Genomic DNA, 18,857 nt, shown 5'->3' with positions numbered 1-18,857 from the left:
CTGTTCCCCCATCCCTCTATGCATAAAAGTCACAGCGGAGGAAGGGAAACTTCCAACAGCTTGGCAGCCCTCTGAAATCTGCAACTACTTTTAACGTGCAACTTGTAGCAGAGGGAGTATCTTTCCAAAAAATTTTTATAGGATGTGCACATTAGCGTTAAGCATACAAGAAATTAACAACTTGAAACCGAAGAATGGCAAGGGTCCAATAACAAAGCCAGATGAATACCTTGACATTTTTCAAGTGTATCCGTAGCATTTATTTGATAAAGTATATAGGACTAATAAGTTATCATCCAGAGTACTTCTGCTGTTGTATCCTTAGCTATTGTCTTGCTACAATTCATCTTCATTATGCTTTCAACCCTTAACTGCTACGTTGCTGCCATCTTGAGAAGATGCAGAAGGAGAATCCTATGGCAAAGATCTTTCAAGTAGCAGGCAATTCACTACAGAAAAAGCCACTTTGAAACTGCTAATGCAGTCTTTTTGTACCAGTCTCCCTTGAGCAAATCAGCCATGTTTGCAATTTATTCCAAGAACTGACCTCAGATGAGGACTGAAGTATTTTTTTTTATATATATATATACACACACACATGCACTTGTTTTAATGTAAACTAACAACACATAATTTAATATTAGACATATCTTTCAGACCTAGGTATCTGCCACAGGTTAATCTCTTCCAGGGCTTCACTCCAGAATTTTCCAGAGAAAACTGCATAGTGCAAATGCAGTAGACTTAGCCAGCACGTCCCACCAGTAGTTGAATTATGATGTACATGAGTAGAAGCTACTGCTTTATAAAAGCTAAACCCCCTCTGGTCATCCTTCCTGTCCCCAGTTCTAGCAGACACCTCCCACCGCTCTTGCAAGCGCTCCTGTGTGAACATTGCAGTGCTGGGCACATTATATCCACACTGTACTCTTTTGAGCTATGGCTCTCGGGACACAGTACCAAAAAAAAAAAAAAAAAAGTTCTGTAGACAGCAAGTAAAGTTCACCTACTAGAGGCAAAAGTTGCAGCTCACTGTGCTGCTTCACCAAAATACCCCTAATAACATGAGCTGTCAGGATTTTCAACAACGGCAATACTTTGCATAACAAAAGAAGTCTCTGCAGGATACCGTACTGATATATAGCATACAATCTGAGTAATGGTCCTACACATAGGCAGGTCACAGTCTTCAACTGCAAAAGTACGTCTTTGTATCCAATGTTGTATTTGGGACACTCATGGCTGCTTGGGTTAATCTCTTTCTGGGTGGACGCTAAGCATCTGAACAGGCAACTATCATGCTGTCTTCTTTCCCGGAGCTAGGACCAGAGCTCAAGCAGCTTCCTCTCCCACCTCTGCTGGCTCACATTCAGAGAAACATTAGGTGCAGTTGCTACAATAAATGTTAGTCTAGATAAGAACATGAAATCACAGGAAATGCCTACAATTCTTCAAAGTGCAAGACTGTGTCCAGTCAGTGTTGTTCGTAACGCCTATCACAGAGACCAAGAGAGGGCCATCGATAGAATGACTGCTGTAAGCAGAGCCCTTAACATAAAAGACTCCCTCCATAACTGATACTTTTCTTCTCAACTGGAATAAAGACAGAGACAGCAAATAAACTAAAGAACTGGTATAAATAGAAAATGGTTTATTTAAAAAAAACAAACAACACAACAACAAACAAAAATCACACTACAGTGTGTGGTCAAAGGTCTGACTTTAAACTATGTACCCAGCACCCATGCTTCAGAAGTCACATAAGCATGCATATGGAAGGAAGGGAAGCTGTCATGCTTCTCAAAACCTCCCCTGGAGCAGTCTTTAGATATATTAAGTTCATTAGCAGGGTATGAAGTTTTAATTCCTACAGGACACTGAGGAAGTGAAGAACAGGTGTCTCTATTTACACATAGAGGTTTTCCATAACCATCCTTCAAACAGAAATGCAATTTGCTGCATTTCTAACAGCTGTGAAAACAGTGACAAATACAGAAAAAAATGCAGCTAAGCATGCATACTGCAAGTGGGTTTGTAATTTTTTTTCTTAAGACAGTTCACTTATGAGGAAGTATTTAATTTTATTTCACAAGTCTATGCAAACTACTTACATGAAAAGTATTCAAAGGATAGCCCTTTTGAATACTCAATCACCAAGAATTACACATGAAATGTAGCTTTTGTATGTGGGTTAAGACTTTCCACATATGAACAATGACGCGATCCTCCTTTATAACAGAAGGGAATGGATTATTAGAATGCTATTCCTAAAACATTCTTAATTTTAAACTAACTATTTCATTAATAAGACTGTTTTTAAATGAGTTCTTCTGAAAGAAACTTTCAAGATCATCCAAAAAAAGCTTATATGCATCCTTTGCTTTCATTGCTAAAGTCATCCCCGATGAACACTACTCAGGTCTATGGTTTAGGTATGTATAAAGCGTGATGAGGATTCTGAAAAGACTTTTTTTCTTTTTTTTATCGAAGCAGATGCTCAGCCTCCTTGGATTTGCTTTCTTTTGTTTTCCTCAGTAATGCCTGTTTTATAGCATTGATCTTTTCATCAAGTTCAGCCAAGGAATAGTTCTGCTAAAAGAACAAAATAAAACCCACAATCATTTACATCTTGTAATTGCTAGGGAAGTGGCCTAGCACTTGATACTTGAGGTCACTGCATATTGCACTAAATGATAGAAATACTTTTGCAGAATTGTCTGAATCTAGTCTATGGCTATTGAAACTTGAAAGAAAAAGAATGTAAACTCAGAAGAAACCGACGGTCCTAATCATGGATCAATATATCCAGGCTATTTCCATTAGATGCTTGTTTAACCCGTTCATAAAAAAAAAAACACCACAAAATTCTTTGATGTTAAAACACTGGACAAGATTATCTAGATCTTGTAGAACCTAGCTTTACAAATGAAGGATTTATTTCCTATTGCCCAACACCAATCTCCTCTGTGCCCAATTAACCTGACAATTTTTTTGATCTCTTCTTATACAAAGAACTGGTTATCATACTTTTTATAAAAAATACCTCAGGATATTTCAAAATATGGAGGATTTTTTTCTCATGTAAACAAGCCTACTTCCTCAGGTCTCAGATGGCCCACATCCCATTCTAAGCACTTTCCCCCATCCATCCGTCTCCAAGTGTGATGGCTAATAGCAGACAGTGTTCCAGCTACGGTCTCACTTGCACTGAGAAGAAATTCTCTCTTGTGGCCTGAAGTATGTGGTTAATGCATTCCCCGCATCCCATGATGGTGGTGTGAAAATGGAAAGTCTCACTGACTTAGGTTAATATCTACCATAATGTCAGGTAGCTCTGCAACACTTTTTCCGAGCCAGACATTTCTACTTTTATTGTCTCTTCATAAACTAATAAAGTGAATAAAAAAAAAAAATTAAAAATCAACAAAAAACACCAAGCCACAAAACAAAACCAGAAGATGTTACCAGGCGTCTGATCAGAATTCACATATTGCTTTTTACCCCCAGCTTGATTAACATAATTACAGATTTATTTTGTTCTATCATCCTTCTAACTGGTAAAAACACTAACTAACATACCCTAGTACAGACTCATACAAGACTCATTTCATTGTGACACACATTAACTTTCTTTCTCCTTCCCTCTCTTTTTTTGTCAGCAGCCTATCCAATACTGATGCAGCTGTTTCTGAGAAGTTAAGATACTTGCTTGGTACAACTTTTGATTACTTTTCACTCAGAACATCCTAAACTTAAGGTAAACAAAAGTTAACAGCACTTACGTGGGGAGGTTGAATCTTTCTCCTCTTGCCAGAACAGCTCTAAAGAAAAGACATAATCAAAACAGCCTTAATGTTGCACTGACAGAGGACCACAAGTAATTCTGTAACAACGTTGACAAGAGTCTTTAAAGTACAGAAAGAACACTGACTGCCATTCCATGAATTAAAGAAATCTTTTTTATAATTAAGTGTACTTTGGATCACGAGAAATACTACTGGAGAGCAGTCAGAAGCTGTTGAAGCTTCTCTGTGCTTGGCAGCCAACAAATAACAACTTAACTGAAGCTTCCTTCAGACAAAACCAAGATCAATACCCAGCTTTTGAAACTGTCAGTATTTTTCTCCCTAAAATTTTCCTGTATCCACACCAATATGTATGCAACACTACTACTGCCACCATCACAAATTTTTCCCAGATCCCCATTCTACAGAAGATCCTAAAGCACTTTCTGCGGAAATTTCAGCCTATAAAAGTATATGTTTTAACTTCTGGTTTCCAACAACTTGAAGGAATAGCCTCACAAATACAGGACTTCATTGGTCTCCAACACAAACAAAAAAAACGAAACAAAAATTGATCAATATTGTTATTGATTTTTAATTGTTCACTCTTCTTTGGCTGGTCTCAAGGGAGAAGATATAAATTAAAATATGATCAACAGTAAAAGAGGCATTCTTACTGTTATGTGGGGAAAGAAGAGCAAGATAACAGACAAGAAATTTCTACAGCCAAGCAGACCCTGATTTAGTAACGACCAATGTTCTCTTTGCCCTAATCATCTTTGGTGAGTGAAGAATAAGGTTTACTGTTCAGGCTGCCCAAAGACTCTGCCCGAAGACTAGCAACAAAGAAACCAAGAGTCATAAAATCACACAAACCAACCTTTTAAAGGTTTACTCTCTCATCCTATTGGAAGTTATTTCACATAGCTGATCTTTAGTAATCAAATCCTGTACAGGAGCCCAAAAGATTTCAGCTGATTTAAGCCATTAATGATTTGCACTGAGATCAAAAGTTTAGTCAATTTTCTTGTCATAAGAAACAAAAGGCAGGGGGGGACATGACACACAAATACAACCTGTATGATACATTTCATACAATACATGGCAGGCGGCTGGAACTAGATGATCTTTAAGGTCCCTTCCAACCTAAACCATTCTATGATTCTATAACTCTGGAAGTGTTCAAGGCCAGGCTGGATGGGGCTTTGAGGAACCTGGTCTAGTGGGAGGTGTCCCTGCCCATGGCAGGGGGGGTGGAACTGGATGATCTTTAAGGTCCCGTCCAACCTAAAACATTCTATGATTTCTTACACATTAGTTAAGCTTGGGTGGCTGCAATTCGTCCCCCCTCCCCCCACAAATACTATTTTCTTTCAAATGAGAAATTAGGCAGAGAAATATGAACTTACATAGATGGTCCACATGAAATATAACCATTACACCAAGCCAGAGTTGTCTACCAAAAGTGTCTGCTCTCTGACTCCTTAGGTTTTTGTCCATACACCAAAGATTTAAGCACAAAAGTCCCAAATGCATTTAGCTATGCTAAAAGAAGTTGAGAGAATTTCTTACTACAGATTGAAAATATTCAGGAGACAGTCCTTCCAGCTCAAGGATTTTATCTTCAAGCTTCTTAATTCTCTGATAAATGTCTCTTGGCACAGGACCACCTAAACACACCAGTACAAACACAAAGAAATCAGGAAAAGCACTTGAATAACTTTTTAAACTAAAGATTGCAAGTTTTGCAGGTGAATTCTTCGAGTCCAGCTATCAAGCAGTAGCTGAAACAGAATGAGCGGATGGAATAAAAAGGAAGGGTAACTAAAATGATTCAGGGTAAAACCTGATTGATAAGCCAGTGCAGTCAGTGAAGCCAACAGACAACTTTATGGAAGTGATTGAAATATGTCTGACAGGGTCCCTGGAACAACTTATGATCGCTGTTACAATACATTGATCACACACCAAATGTTACCACTTCAAAACTGACAGCAGCACCAGGAGGAAGCAAATGGGATGGCAGACCACACATTAATTCAGCATTGATATCTAAGATTGTTCTGAAGGAAACCTATCTCCTCTGAGCATCAGAAGTTAGAGGACAGGTATGAGTTGTGCTTGACACAGAACAGTGCTTACCTGGCGACAGATGAGAGAAGCAGGGGTGGGGAATGTGTGTGTGGAATGGAATACCAGAGCTTTGGCAAAAACAAACAAACAAAAAACCAAATCCAAACAACAACAAAAAAAACCAACAAAACCCTCAAACACCACAAAAACAACAGCAACAAAAAAACCCACCTCAACCCATTTGCCATTTGCAGCTATACTACAGCAGCTTGGGCTTATTTCCCCATGTAAGAACAGAACTGATCAAAAGACACGCCAGACATTTCCATTTATTTTCTAGGTCTGTTAGGTAAGACAATTCTATTCCACAAACTACTGAAATAAGCACTAATGGGTTTTTTTTACCATTCATCTATTTCCTCACTTCAGACAGGCAATTTTGCGGGTAGCTTCCCTCCTTCAGTTCTGCTCTCTACTCATCACTCAGCAGCTACTAATTAAATCGGCTAACCTCTCACTCTTCTGAATATTGCTGTCTCTTAATGTAAAGGGAAAAGAGCAGTACTAGCACTAGAAGAAGCCATTCTGAAAAACAGCAGGTGAGTCAAGAACAACTCTTTCAGCCATCAGAAACAAAAACTGGCCAGCAGGTAGCTAAGGCAGGTCACCAGTTCAGATGAATACTTTTTGCACAGCTACTGAGGTAAGTAACAAATGACCTTGAGACCTTCCCCAGGAATGCTGATTTGGACAGGAGTTGAGCTGGAATTGCACACTTTCATGCTCTTCCCCTATACTGTAGTTTAGCTGACCTGTTCCTTCAAACAAAATTATAGGCACAACTTGGAAGCAAGGGCCCCTCCTTAGCTACCCCCAATCATTATCCCTGATATGCATAATACACATTGTTACCTTAATGCTGGCCATCTACTTGCAAATTCTATTTCCATGCACAAAAACCACCTTATTTTTGAGATAGCTCTACAGCTGAGAGTCAAGTTCTGACTGCTGCCTCAACAGTATTTATGAGTAGCTTACTCTACTTGCTGCCAGAGGACTTTGATCCGGTATGCGTTCACAGGAGTCTAGTAATCTAGTCAATGTTCACCATGTTCTTAGAGAATGGACTGGCATCTATTCAGTATTCAGAAGAGAAAAAAAGTCAGTGCGTCTGCAGCACAATGCTTAGAATGTTCACTTTATTAGGTGAAGATCTGGACTTCTGTTCTGTTTTGAAAACATTTTTCAGGAAAAATACAGATTCCTCCTTCATAAGTGCCTCATTGATTTATATTCTAGAAAGCTGGAGTGAGGAAAGCAACTACTTAAAACAAGTCATTAGCCTGGTGGCTACAGCTTTTACTTTAGTGAAAGGTGTGGACTCATGTTTGCATGGCTAAAGGGAAGTATTGACAACAAGCTTCCCACATTCTGGGAAATAAGCTTCTCACCTAACTGTATTTCAAGAATCATCCACCTTTAGGAAAAGGTTTCAGGTTGTCTTTTGGGTTCATCCCTTTCCCAGCCCACAAGACATCCATGAAGCAGGACTGAGTCCTAACCTCAGCTTTTCCTGTTTGGTGGGTCAAGGCAGAAAGACTCCACTGGCTGTGGAGAAGCCCTACCTCCAAATATTCCAGATTGTTTTAAATCCTGTTCTGAAGTGCCTCTCGTTTGCCACTACCACAAGTGTAGATTTACTAACTCTGCATCCTAATTTGCGCATACATATGGGTTCCATTTTGGGTATAAGAACCTAAACATTAGACTGTAGTACTTAGGGTTACTAAAACCTTCAGTGGATCTATCCACTGTTTTTACAGTCACAGTTTTCATAGACTTGCCCAGTTTTACTACAGTAATGATAACTGCGGTACAAACTGGCATGCTGACGTCGCAATTAAAACATGATACAAACCTGTTTGTAACCGTAAGTGTGCTTCAATGTTTTGCAATCTCTCCTCAACAGCTTGGTTTCCACAATCATGAATGGGTACAGTGGCTTTGTGACTGGACCCATGTGCTCCTTCAGATCTAGTCTGAGGTCCGTATGTATTTACTACCCTAGAAACTAGGTAAAGAGAACACAAATTTAACATATATGCAGATGAAAGACAAAGTACATCTAACTAAAACAATCAATATTAAAATATGAAAACCTGTGTTAAATCATTTTCACACCAGTCTCCCACGTGAAGGGTCCACACACATTAAGATCAAAGGTTCAAGTATTTTCTTATTTTTGCATGAATAACTAAACTAAACTAAACAAAAACCTAGGACCTTACATATGCAAAGTAAAAGAATTACTCATACATTCATGTAGAATGGCAGTATCAAGAATTTGTCATCAGCTGCTGATAAATAGCAGAAAACCCGATATCTATGTCAGCAGTTGCACATGTGAGCTGTTATGAATGCAAAGAAGAGGCCAGACCTAATACTACAGGAAGCATCATAAATACATGAAGATGAGGGGAGGTATACAACTAGAAGAACCGCTCCGAATCTCAGCAAGAAAAGTTCTCTTCTTATTTTTGTTATTCAGGGAACAGCTTTAATGACTGGTTCAGCTGCTTCTGGGTCTATCTTCTCCCCCTCTGAACCATGCCTTCATCAGAAGATTTTGGTCACTTCTCTTTAAATCACAGTCATTTCTCATGTCCTTCCTGATAGGACTTCTGCAGTGTACTGCAGACTTAAAGACTGTGCTGTCAACTCCAGACACTGAAGCACACACTTCTTATTCAGTACTTCATGAAGGCCCCATGTTACATTTTTGCTTCAGTTTATGCTGGTTTTATTTCCAATTCCTTTCTAAGCGTTATTCGTGTTTCAGTTATGAACTGTTCAGGTTTTAGTTACTTGAAGCGCAAACTTTTCTTTTTTCCTATAATGCACTACCATCCAAGTTACAAACTAGCACTCAGCTTAAAAAAGTGACCACTGAAAGGAGTTCTTAGTGAAAGTTTCTAAACTCAAACTCACTTCCCCACCTCCCTCTTAGCTCGTCAGACCTTTTAATGCTTATACCTATCATTGTGCTTCACAGTATTATTCTGAATTTTAGAATTCAGTATAATGAATTAGTTTCTAGAACCAATATCAAGTGGATAACTGAATACTACCACTCTCAAAAATGGAAGAGGGTTACTTTCATTCTCACTTTGCAGATTTTACTTGCTTGTTTTTAAACACAGAGCAACTTGCATACACCTAAAGAGTAGTAGATGGCCAAGCAATCTTTGATACATAACTTCTGCTGGACAATCATTTCTACGCTATTTACTCCTTTCCAAAAGGGTAGTGCAGTGGTAAGCTTGTTCCCCAGCATGTCGCTTCCCATAAACCTATCTCGCAACTTCCACTGTGTCCCAAAACTATTTTCTAATTCAATATACTTACACTAACTAACACAATAATAGAAGACAATTTTATTTAATCTCAATTCTTTAACTGGATGCTGGTTTCACCTTAGAAGAAAAGCCAAGAATAGTTCAGCTTCTCTGTCCTGCTTTATGTTTTGCATCTTTCCTTTCAGACAATGAAAATAGGCCACTTTTTTTTTTTTTGATCTTTAGTGCACAACCATCAGCTTAACAAAACAGTTACAGGATTGAAAAACTTGGAGAAGTAAGTGAAGATGTAAAACTACTCACTAGAGTAAAAAAATCAGTACGTTAAGTTTGCATTTCTTGAGCATTTTATAAGAAGTTTTTAAATCAAAAATTCATCAGTGCTGTTCTATCTGGACACTTTTAATAAATGGGTATTAAAATAGTTGCTTACCCTTTATATGGCTTTTAAATCCGGGATAGGGTGTGAAAATTGCATCTGTTCTGGCACAGCTATTTTCTAAACAAATAATAATAATAATATAAAAAGTGAGGTCCTAATTAGGTATTTATAATTTAAAATATTCTAACCATCATCAGCTTTGAGGCTTTTAACAAGTCTAATTAAAATTTTTCATACAATAAAAGCATAAGAACTATTTCATTCATTCTACAAACACTTGCTCATTAATAATTACACACACTTGCATGGACCTACTGGTTTTAATTGGGTAAGTCACTTATATAAACGTATGCACATGTGTATATAAAAGTTTATTGGATCAGGACCAAGTTTATTCAAATTTACATTTTATTTGGTTTTTACTTTTCACTGCGTTTCTCTTTAACTTATTTCTTTCTTCCTGGATAGAAGTCTTTTCCCTGCTTACCACCGTTACTCTGGTTTTTATGTCCTTTTTTGAAACCGTTCTCCTATTTTTAGACTGCTCTGGTTTACTCATGAGCATTCTTTTCTCACCTTCCTGCATTTATTCTGATGCCTGTGACTTCTTTCATTTGTTTAACCATAAAAACCTACAGTACAGACCATCTAACTTTATTCTTATGTTTATATTTTAATCTCTGTTCATTACACCAAAGCTTTACATATATTTTGTTATGCCTGAACATACAAAGGAGGGTCTTATCATCATTTCTTCTGTATGTAATTAACAATCTTAGGAATCAGTATTTTACTATCTAGCATATTCTACTAGACTTCAGATGTCATTTTCATTCCAACTAATATTCAAGGAGTTAAATTCTCTTCCTATAAAGCTTACGGAACAATAAGCTTTGATCTCTAAAAGCATAAGTACATCACAGAGACAATGCACATCTGGGTTCATGGGTACTTAGAAAATGTCTCCGTACTACTTATGTATATAAAAGTGTCTTCACTTTTAAGACGCATTCGGTTACACAGTTACTGATCGTGCTAATGGGATCCAGCCTAGCAGATGGATGTAAGATTGTTTGGTTACTTTGTGCCAGTTGCTGCATTAAAAAACACCAGTAGTGTGAGTAATGTTGAAAGGAAAAAGTTATTCTAAGTAGTTAGTAATTCAAATTGATTGCAAAAAATACTTCTTTGTAATTTAACTAGCATTAAAGTAACTTCAATTTGAATATGCAATTCACAAGGCGTCTCTGAATTGCAATTCTGTTGATTTTGTAAGGAACATCTAGTTAAAACGTTGGGAACAATAGCTATGAAGTCACCTGATTTAAGATAGCAGTTCTTAAAATGAAGGCAGCAATAGCTATAATCTCTCTGTATGGGATGCATTAAACATTGTCATCCAGTGACTACTTTCTTTTTTTGTCTGACAACATCTGCAGTTCACATGCAAGTTCTTAACTTTAAAACAAAGTTACTCTTAAAATAAAGTTCTGTTTTAAATACAGAGTAGTGCTTTTGGAAAAAAAAAAAAAAAAACAGAAAACAAAAAACACTTAAATTGCTATGAAGATTAAAGTCTGGCTAGCCAGTTACCTTGATTACAATCAATAACATTGCAAAATTCCCTGACATTATTTTCATTGATCTCAGCTTGTTTCCTCTCGATGAAGGCTGATATCCGCCTGTCAATCTGCAGGTAATAAACATGATGGCATATATCTATTTCATTCTTTAAATTTAAAATGTACAAAGGTCTTTTACTTTTCTTTTTTTTTTTTTAAATATAGGTAAATCACTTACTTCTGCTTTTCCAGCTTTTATTTGGACCACCTCTGGATCAAAATTAATATGAGAATCCTTCAGATCTCCCAAGTCATAACTTGCATACTTTTCTTCAGTCTGACAGTTACCATCATAAACATCTAAACTTGTTTCACAAGTTTGGCCTTCTGTTTTACCTGCAAGTTCAACATGGCCTACATTTTCCTCTTTAATCAATGACTGGAGTTTTTCTAAAAGAGGCTGAACAAAGAAAACAGTATGTTAGGTGTCAAAAAAAAGCCAAAAAATCCCAAAAGCAAAGAGCCGAATACTATTACAATTTCTAAAACAGACCAACGGAAATAATTTTAGGAATTAAAACATCTGCCTCTGATGGAACACAGTAATAAAATGAAAAAAAAAAAAAAAAAGCTATAGTTTCAAATACTGTGCACACCACAATTCTGACCTTTTTGACCTGTGCCTTTTAGAGGTTTGTATAGGAAAAGTCCCAAATTTCTGCAAAAATCTGCCTGCTACTCATCTGTTACTAGCTAAATCAAAGCTTCAATCACTAGCACCAATGCCACTTAATTAACATGTCATTCAAATGCCTACTCAGAACAGCAAGGCTTAGTATTTTTCCTCCTTAACATGAAAGCCAGTGCTTTCACACTGTAAAGCCTTTACTTTATCACCACAGCACTACATTCTCCACTTGAAACTGCAGTTGCCCAAGTGAATGAGAGAACACAGACATGAAATATATAGGTGTTATCCTTAACCCATGCTTTTCTTGACACGGTTGATTATCTACTTAGGTCATGAAATTAAATGAGAGAATGCACTGACATTTGTAGCAGCAAAAATAAATGCTTATTATTCTACTGCAGTAACTCCTACACAAGATGTAGTAACAAAACCTCAATACATATATATGTCACACCTTTTTTAATTTTTACCAGTTTCATCTAGTCTGAATTTCACTGCTTATTTTCCCTTTATAAATTATTTTTATTTTTTTAAAGACTACGTGATTTTTACCAGTCACATTTCCTGAAATGGAATCAAATTCCTCTTTGCAGTGTTCTTACAGTTGGATGTAATTTTTACTTGCTTTTATCTTGCATATTTTCTCTTTTTGTTTATCCCACCAAAGATTTGGTGGATGTCTGGAAAACATAAAGGGTCTTTCTTTTACCTACAGACAAGCAAATACAGTAACTTCCTTTTTCACCCTCTCAGTACTACACACCTGAAATAATTCATTGACTAGCTCAAGCAAAAAAATGGTATTCAAATCCCCACCTTTTGCAGATGAACTATCAAGGTCAAAACCAGCTGACAAACTGCTCATGCATTTTGTTGAGCCATGCAACTAAATTACATGTACTTTTGGCAGGGTTGGAAAGTTTCAAATAGTTAAAAAGAAATGACAGTAATGGTGACTGGCTACTTGGCAAGATGAGACATTAATGTCAAAGAAATTACTCTTTTAAAAAAAAAAAACCTACGCTGAAAATATATTTAATTGCAGTAAGACACTCCAGGATGTGTCATGCTGGGATAATGCCACTTCTTGAACCACTGAAAGCACTCCATGAGCCTCAAAACTCACCCAACGCATGGAATCATTATCATAGCATGACACACACCTGCCGTGTCTTATTGCTTAATTATAACCCACCATAGATGGAAATGTATCACATTTACAATGCAAGTCTAGAAATCAATGAGGCTGCATTTATTCAGCCTGCTCAACTACAGTGGCTATTTCCACCACTAATCTGAAAAATCTGAAAGTGTGAGTACCTATGAAGCACAGTGGAATCCCGAACGTGTAATACTTTTACATGCTTTTTTGTTGGATATAGCAATATGAGATCAAAACAACTGAAATTTTACAGTTTAGTTGTTGATGACTTTTGACAAGTCGAATGTGTCCAATGAAATATTTACCTGCAAACATGAAATATGTTGCTGAAGTGCACTAAAGAGCAATGTTGGCTGAAGTGCTGATGTGCTTTGAAGCTTGCTCCAATCGATTACAACTTTCACGATATCATCTCCAAGGTTAAGCTTCAAGAGGGCAAAAGAAACACACAAAAAAAATTACGTTGTTATTAACATCACAAAAGTATACAAGACTTCTACAGGACAACAATTACGCTCAATCTCATACAGCCCCCATTTTTATATGAGGACATTGGAAAGGTTTGACATTAATTATAATTGAAGCAGCTGTCATTTTCAAAGTAAGCTACTATTTGTACAGTATATTGAAAAATTCAAAATTCCTTACTGCTTCATCACACTTCCATTGTATTAATTTGATCTTTAACATTAGTCAATTCTCAATTCATTAACTATCATACAAAAACATACTGTTCATGTTAATCGCTCAAATCTTTTCTTTTAGCAGGTGACAGAACCACAAGTAGGAAGAAACGCGCCCTGAATGGCAGTCTCCTGTACGTTCATCTATTTTATTCTGAGATTTGCAAGGCTATCTAAGCCTTTATGACCAAGGTCTTGATACTGCACCATGCCACATTCTTGAAATTTTTACTTGCTGCTAATCCAAAGGAGGCTTTATAGTAAAAATAAGCATTTAAAAAAAAAATCTTTAAAAAAATCTCAAGAGTAAACCAACTCTAGACTACACAGCACCACTATGAAACCCATTTCCAAATCACACTATTCTCCTTTATAAGCATTCAGATCAAAATAACAATTGCCATAGTCTATTCTCTTTGGCAAGGAATTGCAATATTTAACTCCCAAAGCAATAAAGAGAAACACACACAGTGAATCTGGTATTTTATTTAAATGATCTATGTATCTTCTATAAGTTAAAAATAAACTTTCACTTTCTAATACAAAGCTGATTGTTAAAAATCACTTATGAACTACACACTTTGACACCCATCTTTGCCATTTTTGTTACACTAAAGCTCTTCTCAAGATCTTGAACTAATGAGCACTTTTATTTCCCAAAGCCAAGCAGGTTGTTCTCCAACCAAACAACCCATAAGCAATCCCCCAAATTCCAAATACAGATAAAACTCTTGTTTAAAATCAAGAGGACATACAAGTACTCTGAGACACACAATTCCAACTCACATGCATATTTGTACATCTACATATCACTCCTTCTATTTTATTTCTTTTAAATAATAAAAAAAAAGTTAAAAAAGAGACCTCAGGCAGAAGACAAAAGTGACCTTTAACATATGGTATACAGACATCTAACTTCTAACAGCATCAAATATTATGGACAAGAACACAGATGCATATGCACTTCTTTCCTGAATCCACCTCACAGTGTATGAGTAAACAATGAGAACTAAACATAAGAATGCCCCCATCACTCTGAAGGCAAAGCAGGGCACACTAAGTTGTTCTACGCTAGTTTTAAACCCCAGCATTACCACAATTTTGTATGTAAGGAACTATAAGCTTGAGCCTTCCTTCTTTAGTCAAAGAACAGCCTTGTTAAATCCAATGTTAAGATTCCAAATTACATATCAAAGGAGATGGTCTGACTAAATATATAGTGTATTTTAGATAATTTTCATACAAATGGTTATTACTGTTTAGTACTTAAACTACACAGGAGGTAGGAAATGCAATTGTTTTAGGAAATACTAGTTTTAAACACCTTGCAAAATCAAGAATGTATTTAGAATTCAGTAAGAATAGAACTTTATTTTAAGAATTAAGCCACTGTGCACACATGGTCATCTGAAGCACGTATTTCTTCCCAAAGTTTCTAGAGTAACATCTGCTGTATGCTGCATTACAGTCCACTGACAAGGTAAAAAAGGTGTAGATGTAAGACATCGTAATGCAACAAAATAGGAGTCCTGCTGCAATTTCCTAATAAGCCTCCTTTTTCAAAAGAATCAGATGATGTGTGCCTTCATATCATAGCATGTAACTCCTGTCCAGGGAGTTCAATGTGCGAAACCAGTAGAGCTTTTCTCTTAGAATAATTTAGAGACCAGCGATATTTTAAACTCATAGACAGCATTTTTAAATATAAGCAAAGAATAAACCCCGCCTTCATCCAAACATGTTTCTAGTACAACAGAATTAGTTTTCTCAGTGTTTCATATCCTTCTACCCATAAGAACTGTGACAAGAGGTTTATAAATTCTGTGATTTGGTAACTTCAAAGCCTTTGCATATTTACAAGTCCACAGACTATTCTGTAGCAATTTACAGGATCATAAGTCATTTCAGCCCTTTGAAACTGTTTTATGAAAGACACTGACTGTCACTTGGGGTTTAAAGAACTTTTCACGATCAGTCATATTGGTTTTAAGAGCTGTTATGCCCAGATGTCCTCCTAGTCACTGTGCTGCAAGTGATAGCTCTAGTAAAAAAAATTCATGTGCCAGAAATATTCCTGTTTACAGTCCAATCTGCTAGCATAAATCCAACTCAAACTACCACGATGGATCACAAACTGTGACAGCTAACAATCTGGCATGTGTTCACTGATCTCTATAAAATGGACATGGGAATCCATAGTTTCAGTCAAAAATGCCAGATGGATTGCTAGAGTCAGTAAGCTGGTAAAACATCACAGTTAAATCTACCGGAACTCAAGTCTTGGCAGACAAGAGTGTAACTCAACAACTGTAACCAATCATGACTTAGCAATTAAAAGGGCCTTCTCAGCTAAAAGGGAGCAACCAGACCCCTACTTACAGTTCAGTGCAGTGCACAGTAAAATGGCTTTGTTTCCATGGAAAGAATACACTCCAAATGCCAATGAAGACACTTTTACTCTGCACCACAACTACTGCAACTCCACTGAGGGGATGCAGCAATTCTAAACTAGTCTCTTGTAATTGTCTGTGCACACCCATATCTTGTTAAAAACCACTAAGCTCTCTCCAGTGACATGCTAGACATACAGCAAACTTTGGAGAACAAGTAAGCCACTGAAGAAGAGAGAGAAACTAGTGTGTTTAATTAATTGTTTTCAAAACTACATTCAACTTGTGGTGGGTACCCTAGTTAAGAGCTTAGGAAACTTTTTCTTTATTCTTCTTTGCGTTTTTCATAAATACAAGAGTTCAGCTTTTCACTCATGTTAACACTGTAAGAACAATAGCATGAATGACAGTTTCGCATCTGGATAAAGTGACAGTCACTAGTTCTTCATTGATTACACTTAGAATTTTCACCAGGAAGAATTATGGGATATTTCTTCCTCAATACACAGATAGTTTTCCCATTTCAGTAATCCTATGGATCAGCAGTGTATGATCATCAAGTTGTTCAGCACTGCAGTCTTGTTCAAAAGCTAGGGTAGATTTTAATCACTTTAGAGAGAGGAATTTTCAGGCACTTAATTTTGGATGACTTTTGTTTGAAAACAGAGACAATTACTAGCAGACTTTGAGGTGAGAAGGAAATACACAATTCTATTCAGATGAGAGCTGAAATGCTCTAAAAAAATAATTGCAGATCAGCCAGCAGCTACTACTAAACTGCCTCTGTATCTAAGTCCATTTCTGAGTATTTTTGTAATGTAAACATATATTAAGTTATATAATCTCCTGCAGATCTCACTCATCATCTGACGGCCCCAACCTTCAAAATGCTGTCTAATTTCAGAAGCAAGACTGTGCTTCTACTGCCTTCACAGAACCACATACACACTTCCACAGTGGAAAAGGAATTAATCTGTAAATTATTTATGGTAATAATTAAGTTGTTACTAAAACCTTCTCCTGATAAGGGCCTCCCACCACTACCGTAACATCTGTTAAATAATTCATAGCCATTACTAAACCTAAAGTAGGTGTTTCAACTTAAGTACCACAGAGCAAAGCTGCTTTAAAAATTCTGACCCACTGAGATGCACTGTGTGTTTCATAGTACGTTATTACCAAGGCAAGGCTAGCTTCAAGCTCCTGATCATTTATTTTGATTTAATGCACAGTAAGCTTTTAGTAGCTTTTCAATTCAGAATCATTAATTGTTAAGATACAGCAATTAGGCAGATTGCAGTTTCTCATGGGAGAGATCATCCGTCACGCTACAAGGTGGCATGAGGCGTCCCAAGAGGCGAAGGCACGGCCAAGACGGTGAGAGGCAGCAGCAGGACACCCACCCTGGGGCTGCCCAGGCCAGGAGGGCTGCAGCCGGCCCCGTCGGCCCCCAGCCCTCATAGGAGGCAGGCGTCAAACAGCCCCCAGAAGCGAGGCCGCTCCCTCGTTTGCGGCAGGCTTCTTTTCTCTCCGGCGCCGTCCTTCACCCTTGCAGCCCACAAAGGCCCCGCAGGCCGGGGTGAGGCATAAACAGGCCCTACTCGGGCCCCCAAGGCGGGGCGGGCGGGGCGAGCCGGGCGCGCTGCGGGGCCCGCGGCGCCCGGGCCAGCCCTGCCCCAGGCCACCCTCTCCGCCCGCCCCACACTCACCTGCCCCGCCAGCCCAGCCAGGGAGCGCAGGGCGCTGCTCGCCACCTCCGAGGCCGCGGGGTCGGCGCCCATCTCCGTAGCGTGGTCGCCGGGCTGGAGCGAGCTGGGCGCCGCCGCCGCTGCCGCCGCCATGACACCGGGCCCGGCCGCGGCCGCCAACAGCGTCCCCGCCGTCGCGCCGCGATGACGAACCCCTCGGGTGGCCGTGCCCGCTGGCCCCGCCCCCGGGGGATGATGGACAGGCGCGGCAGCCAATTGGGGGCTGCGCCCCTGCGGCCGGCTAACATGGCCGGGCCGGGGGGATAACGGCTGGCTCTGGGGTCGAGGGGTTCTTCTTGGGCTGCCTTGCTCGAGTAAGGCCTGCTCTGCCCCAGCGCGTAGGAGCGGGCGGCTAGGGGCAGCTTCTCGGCTGCGGCAGCAGGGCCCGGTCTTGTGCAGCCTCAGGCCTGGCAGTCCTGGATAGGCTCTGCCCGGTCCCCTCTGCCCCCCGGGGCTGCCTTGCCTGTGGTGTGAGGGGGATCTTCTCCCGCAGTACCTGTCTCTCCAGCCCCGTTTTCCAAGCCTGAGGAAGCATCTCAACTTTTGCTCTTTTACTCTGGCCTCTCTGGGACCCTGAAGCTCTTCTCAGCTCGGGTCCATTGCAGCCATCAGGCAAAAGACCACCTCAGTGGTCACAGTCATGGTGTGTTGGCCCAGGGGTGTAGGTCCACCTCTGTGTGCTGCTTTGGCAACTTTGGTTCAAGCAGGCTTTGAACTCCTTTGGGACATCCTCTCCCTGCGAGCTCACCTTACTCCCTCACCCTTTTCTTTGCCTCCTGGCTCCTTCCAGCCCTTCAGCAGCCTCCACAGAGCTGTCAGCATAGGCCCGTGGCAGGCACGCTTATAGGAGTGCTTCCACTGAGCGCTTATTCATGGAGGGAAGGACAATGTGTTTATTTAAGTATATCAGGTTACTGCACTTGTTTCAGCTGTGCTTATGTGGTTATACCTTCACTTTTTTACATCCGTATGTGCTTCTCTTCAGAGCCTTAACTCTTCTGGTTACAGTAAGCTTATTTGTCAGA

The 18,857-nt window shown here is 39.0% G+C and overlaps 1 protein-coding gene across 3 annotated transcripts; it reads right to left on the bottom strand.

The window, feature by feature from the left end:
• Nucleotides 1–1,614: 1,614 nt before the first annotated feature.
• On the bottom strand, nt 1,615–17,992 carry MBIP (MAP3K12 binding inhibitory protein 1). 3 transcript variants are annotated; one of them, XM_063332684.1, is made up of 9 exons: nt 17,794–17,992; nt 13,317–13,436; nt 11,397–11,618; nt 11,190–11,286; nt 9,648–9,713; nt 7,777–7,929; nt 5,358–5,455; nt 3,783–3,821; nt 1,615–2,589 (listed from the first exon to the last, which is right to left on the bottom strand). In XM_063332684.1, exons 1-9 carry the CDS (start codon nt 17,923–17,925, stop codon nt 2,482–2,484), a joined length of 1,035 nt encoding a protein of 344 aa, XP_063188754.1. In that variant the 5' UTR covers nt 17,926–17,992; the 3' UTR covers nt 1,615–2,481. The 3 variants fall into 3 exon arrangements, 2 of the variants coding, with proteins under 2 accessions (XP_063188754.1, XP_063188753.1); XM_063332683.1 differs by having other exon boundaries at nt 1,616–2,592; XR_010070760.1 differs by having other exon boundaries at nt 2,501–2,592; nt 3,783–3,883.
• Nucleotides 17,993–18,857: the final 865 nt, after the last annotated feature.

The sequence above is a fragment of the Chroicocephalus ridibundus genome, chromosome 4 (assembly GCF_963924245.1).
Source record: "Chroicocephalus ridibundus chromosome 4, bChrRid1.1, whole genome shotgun sequence".
In the NCBI taxonomy this organism is placed as follows: domain Eukaryota; kingdom Metazoa; phylum Chordata; class Aves; order Charadriiformes; family Laridae; genus Chroicocephalus; species Chroicocephalus ridibundus.
The sequence above is the reverse complement of the archived record's forward strand: the minus strand, read 5'-3'. Positions and strand labels throughout refer to the sequence as shown.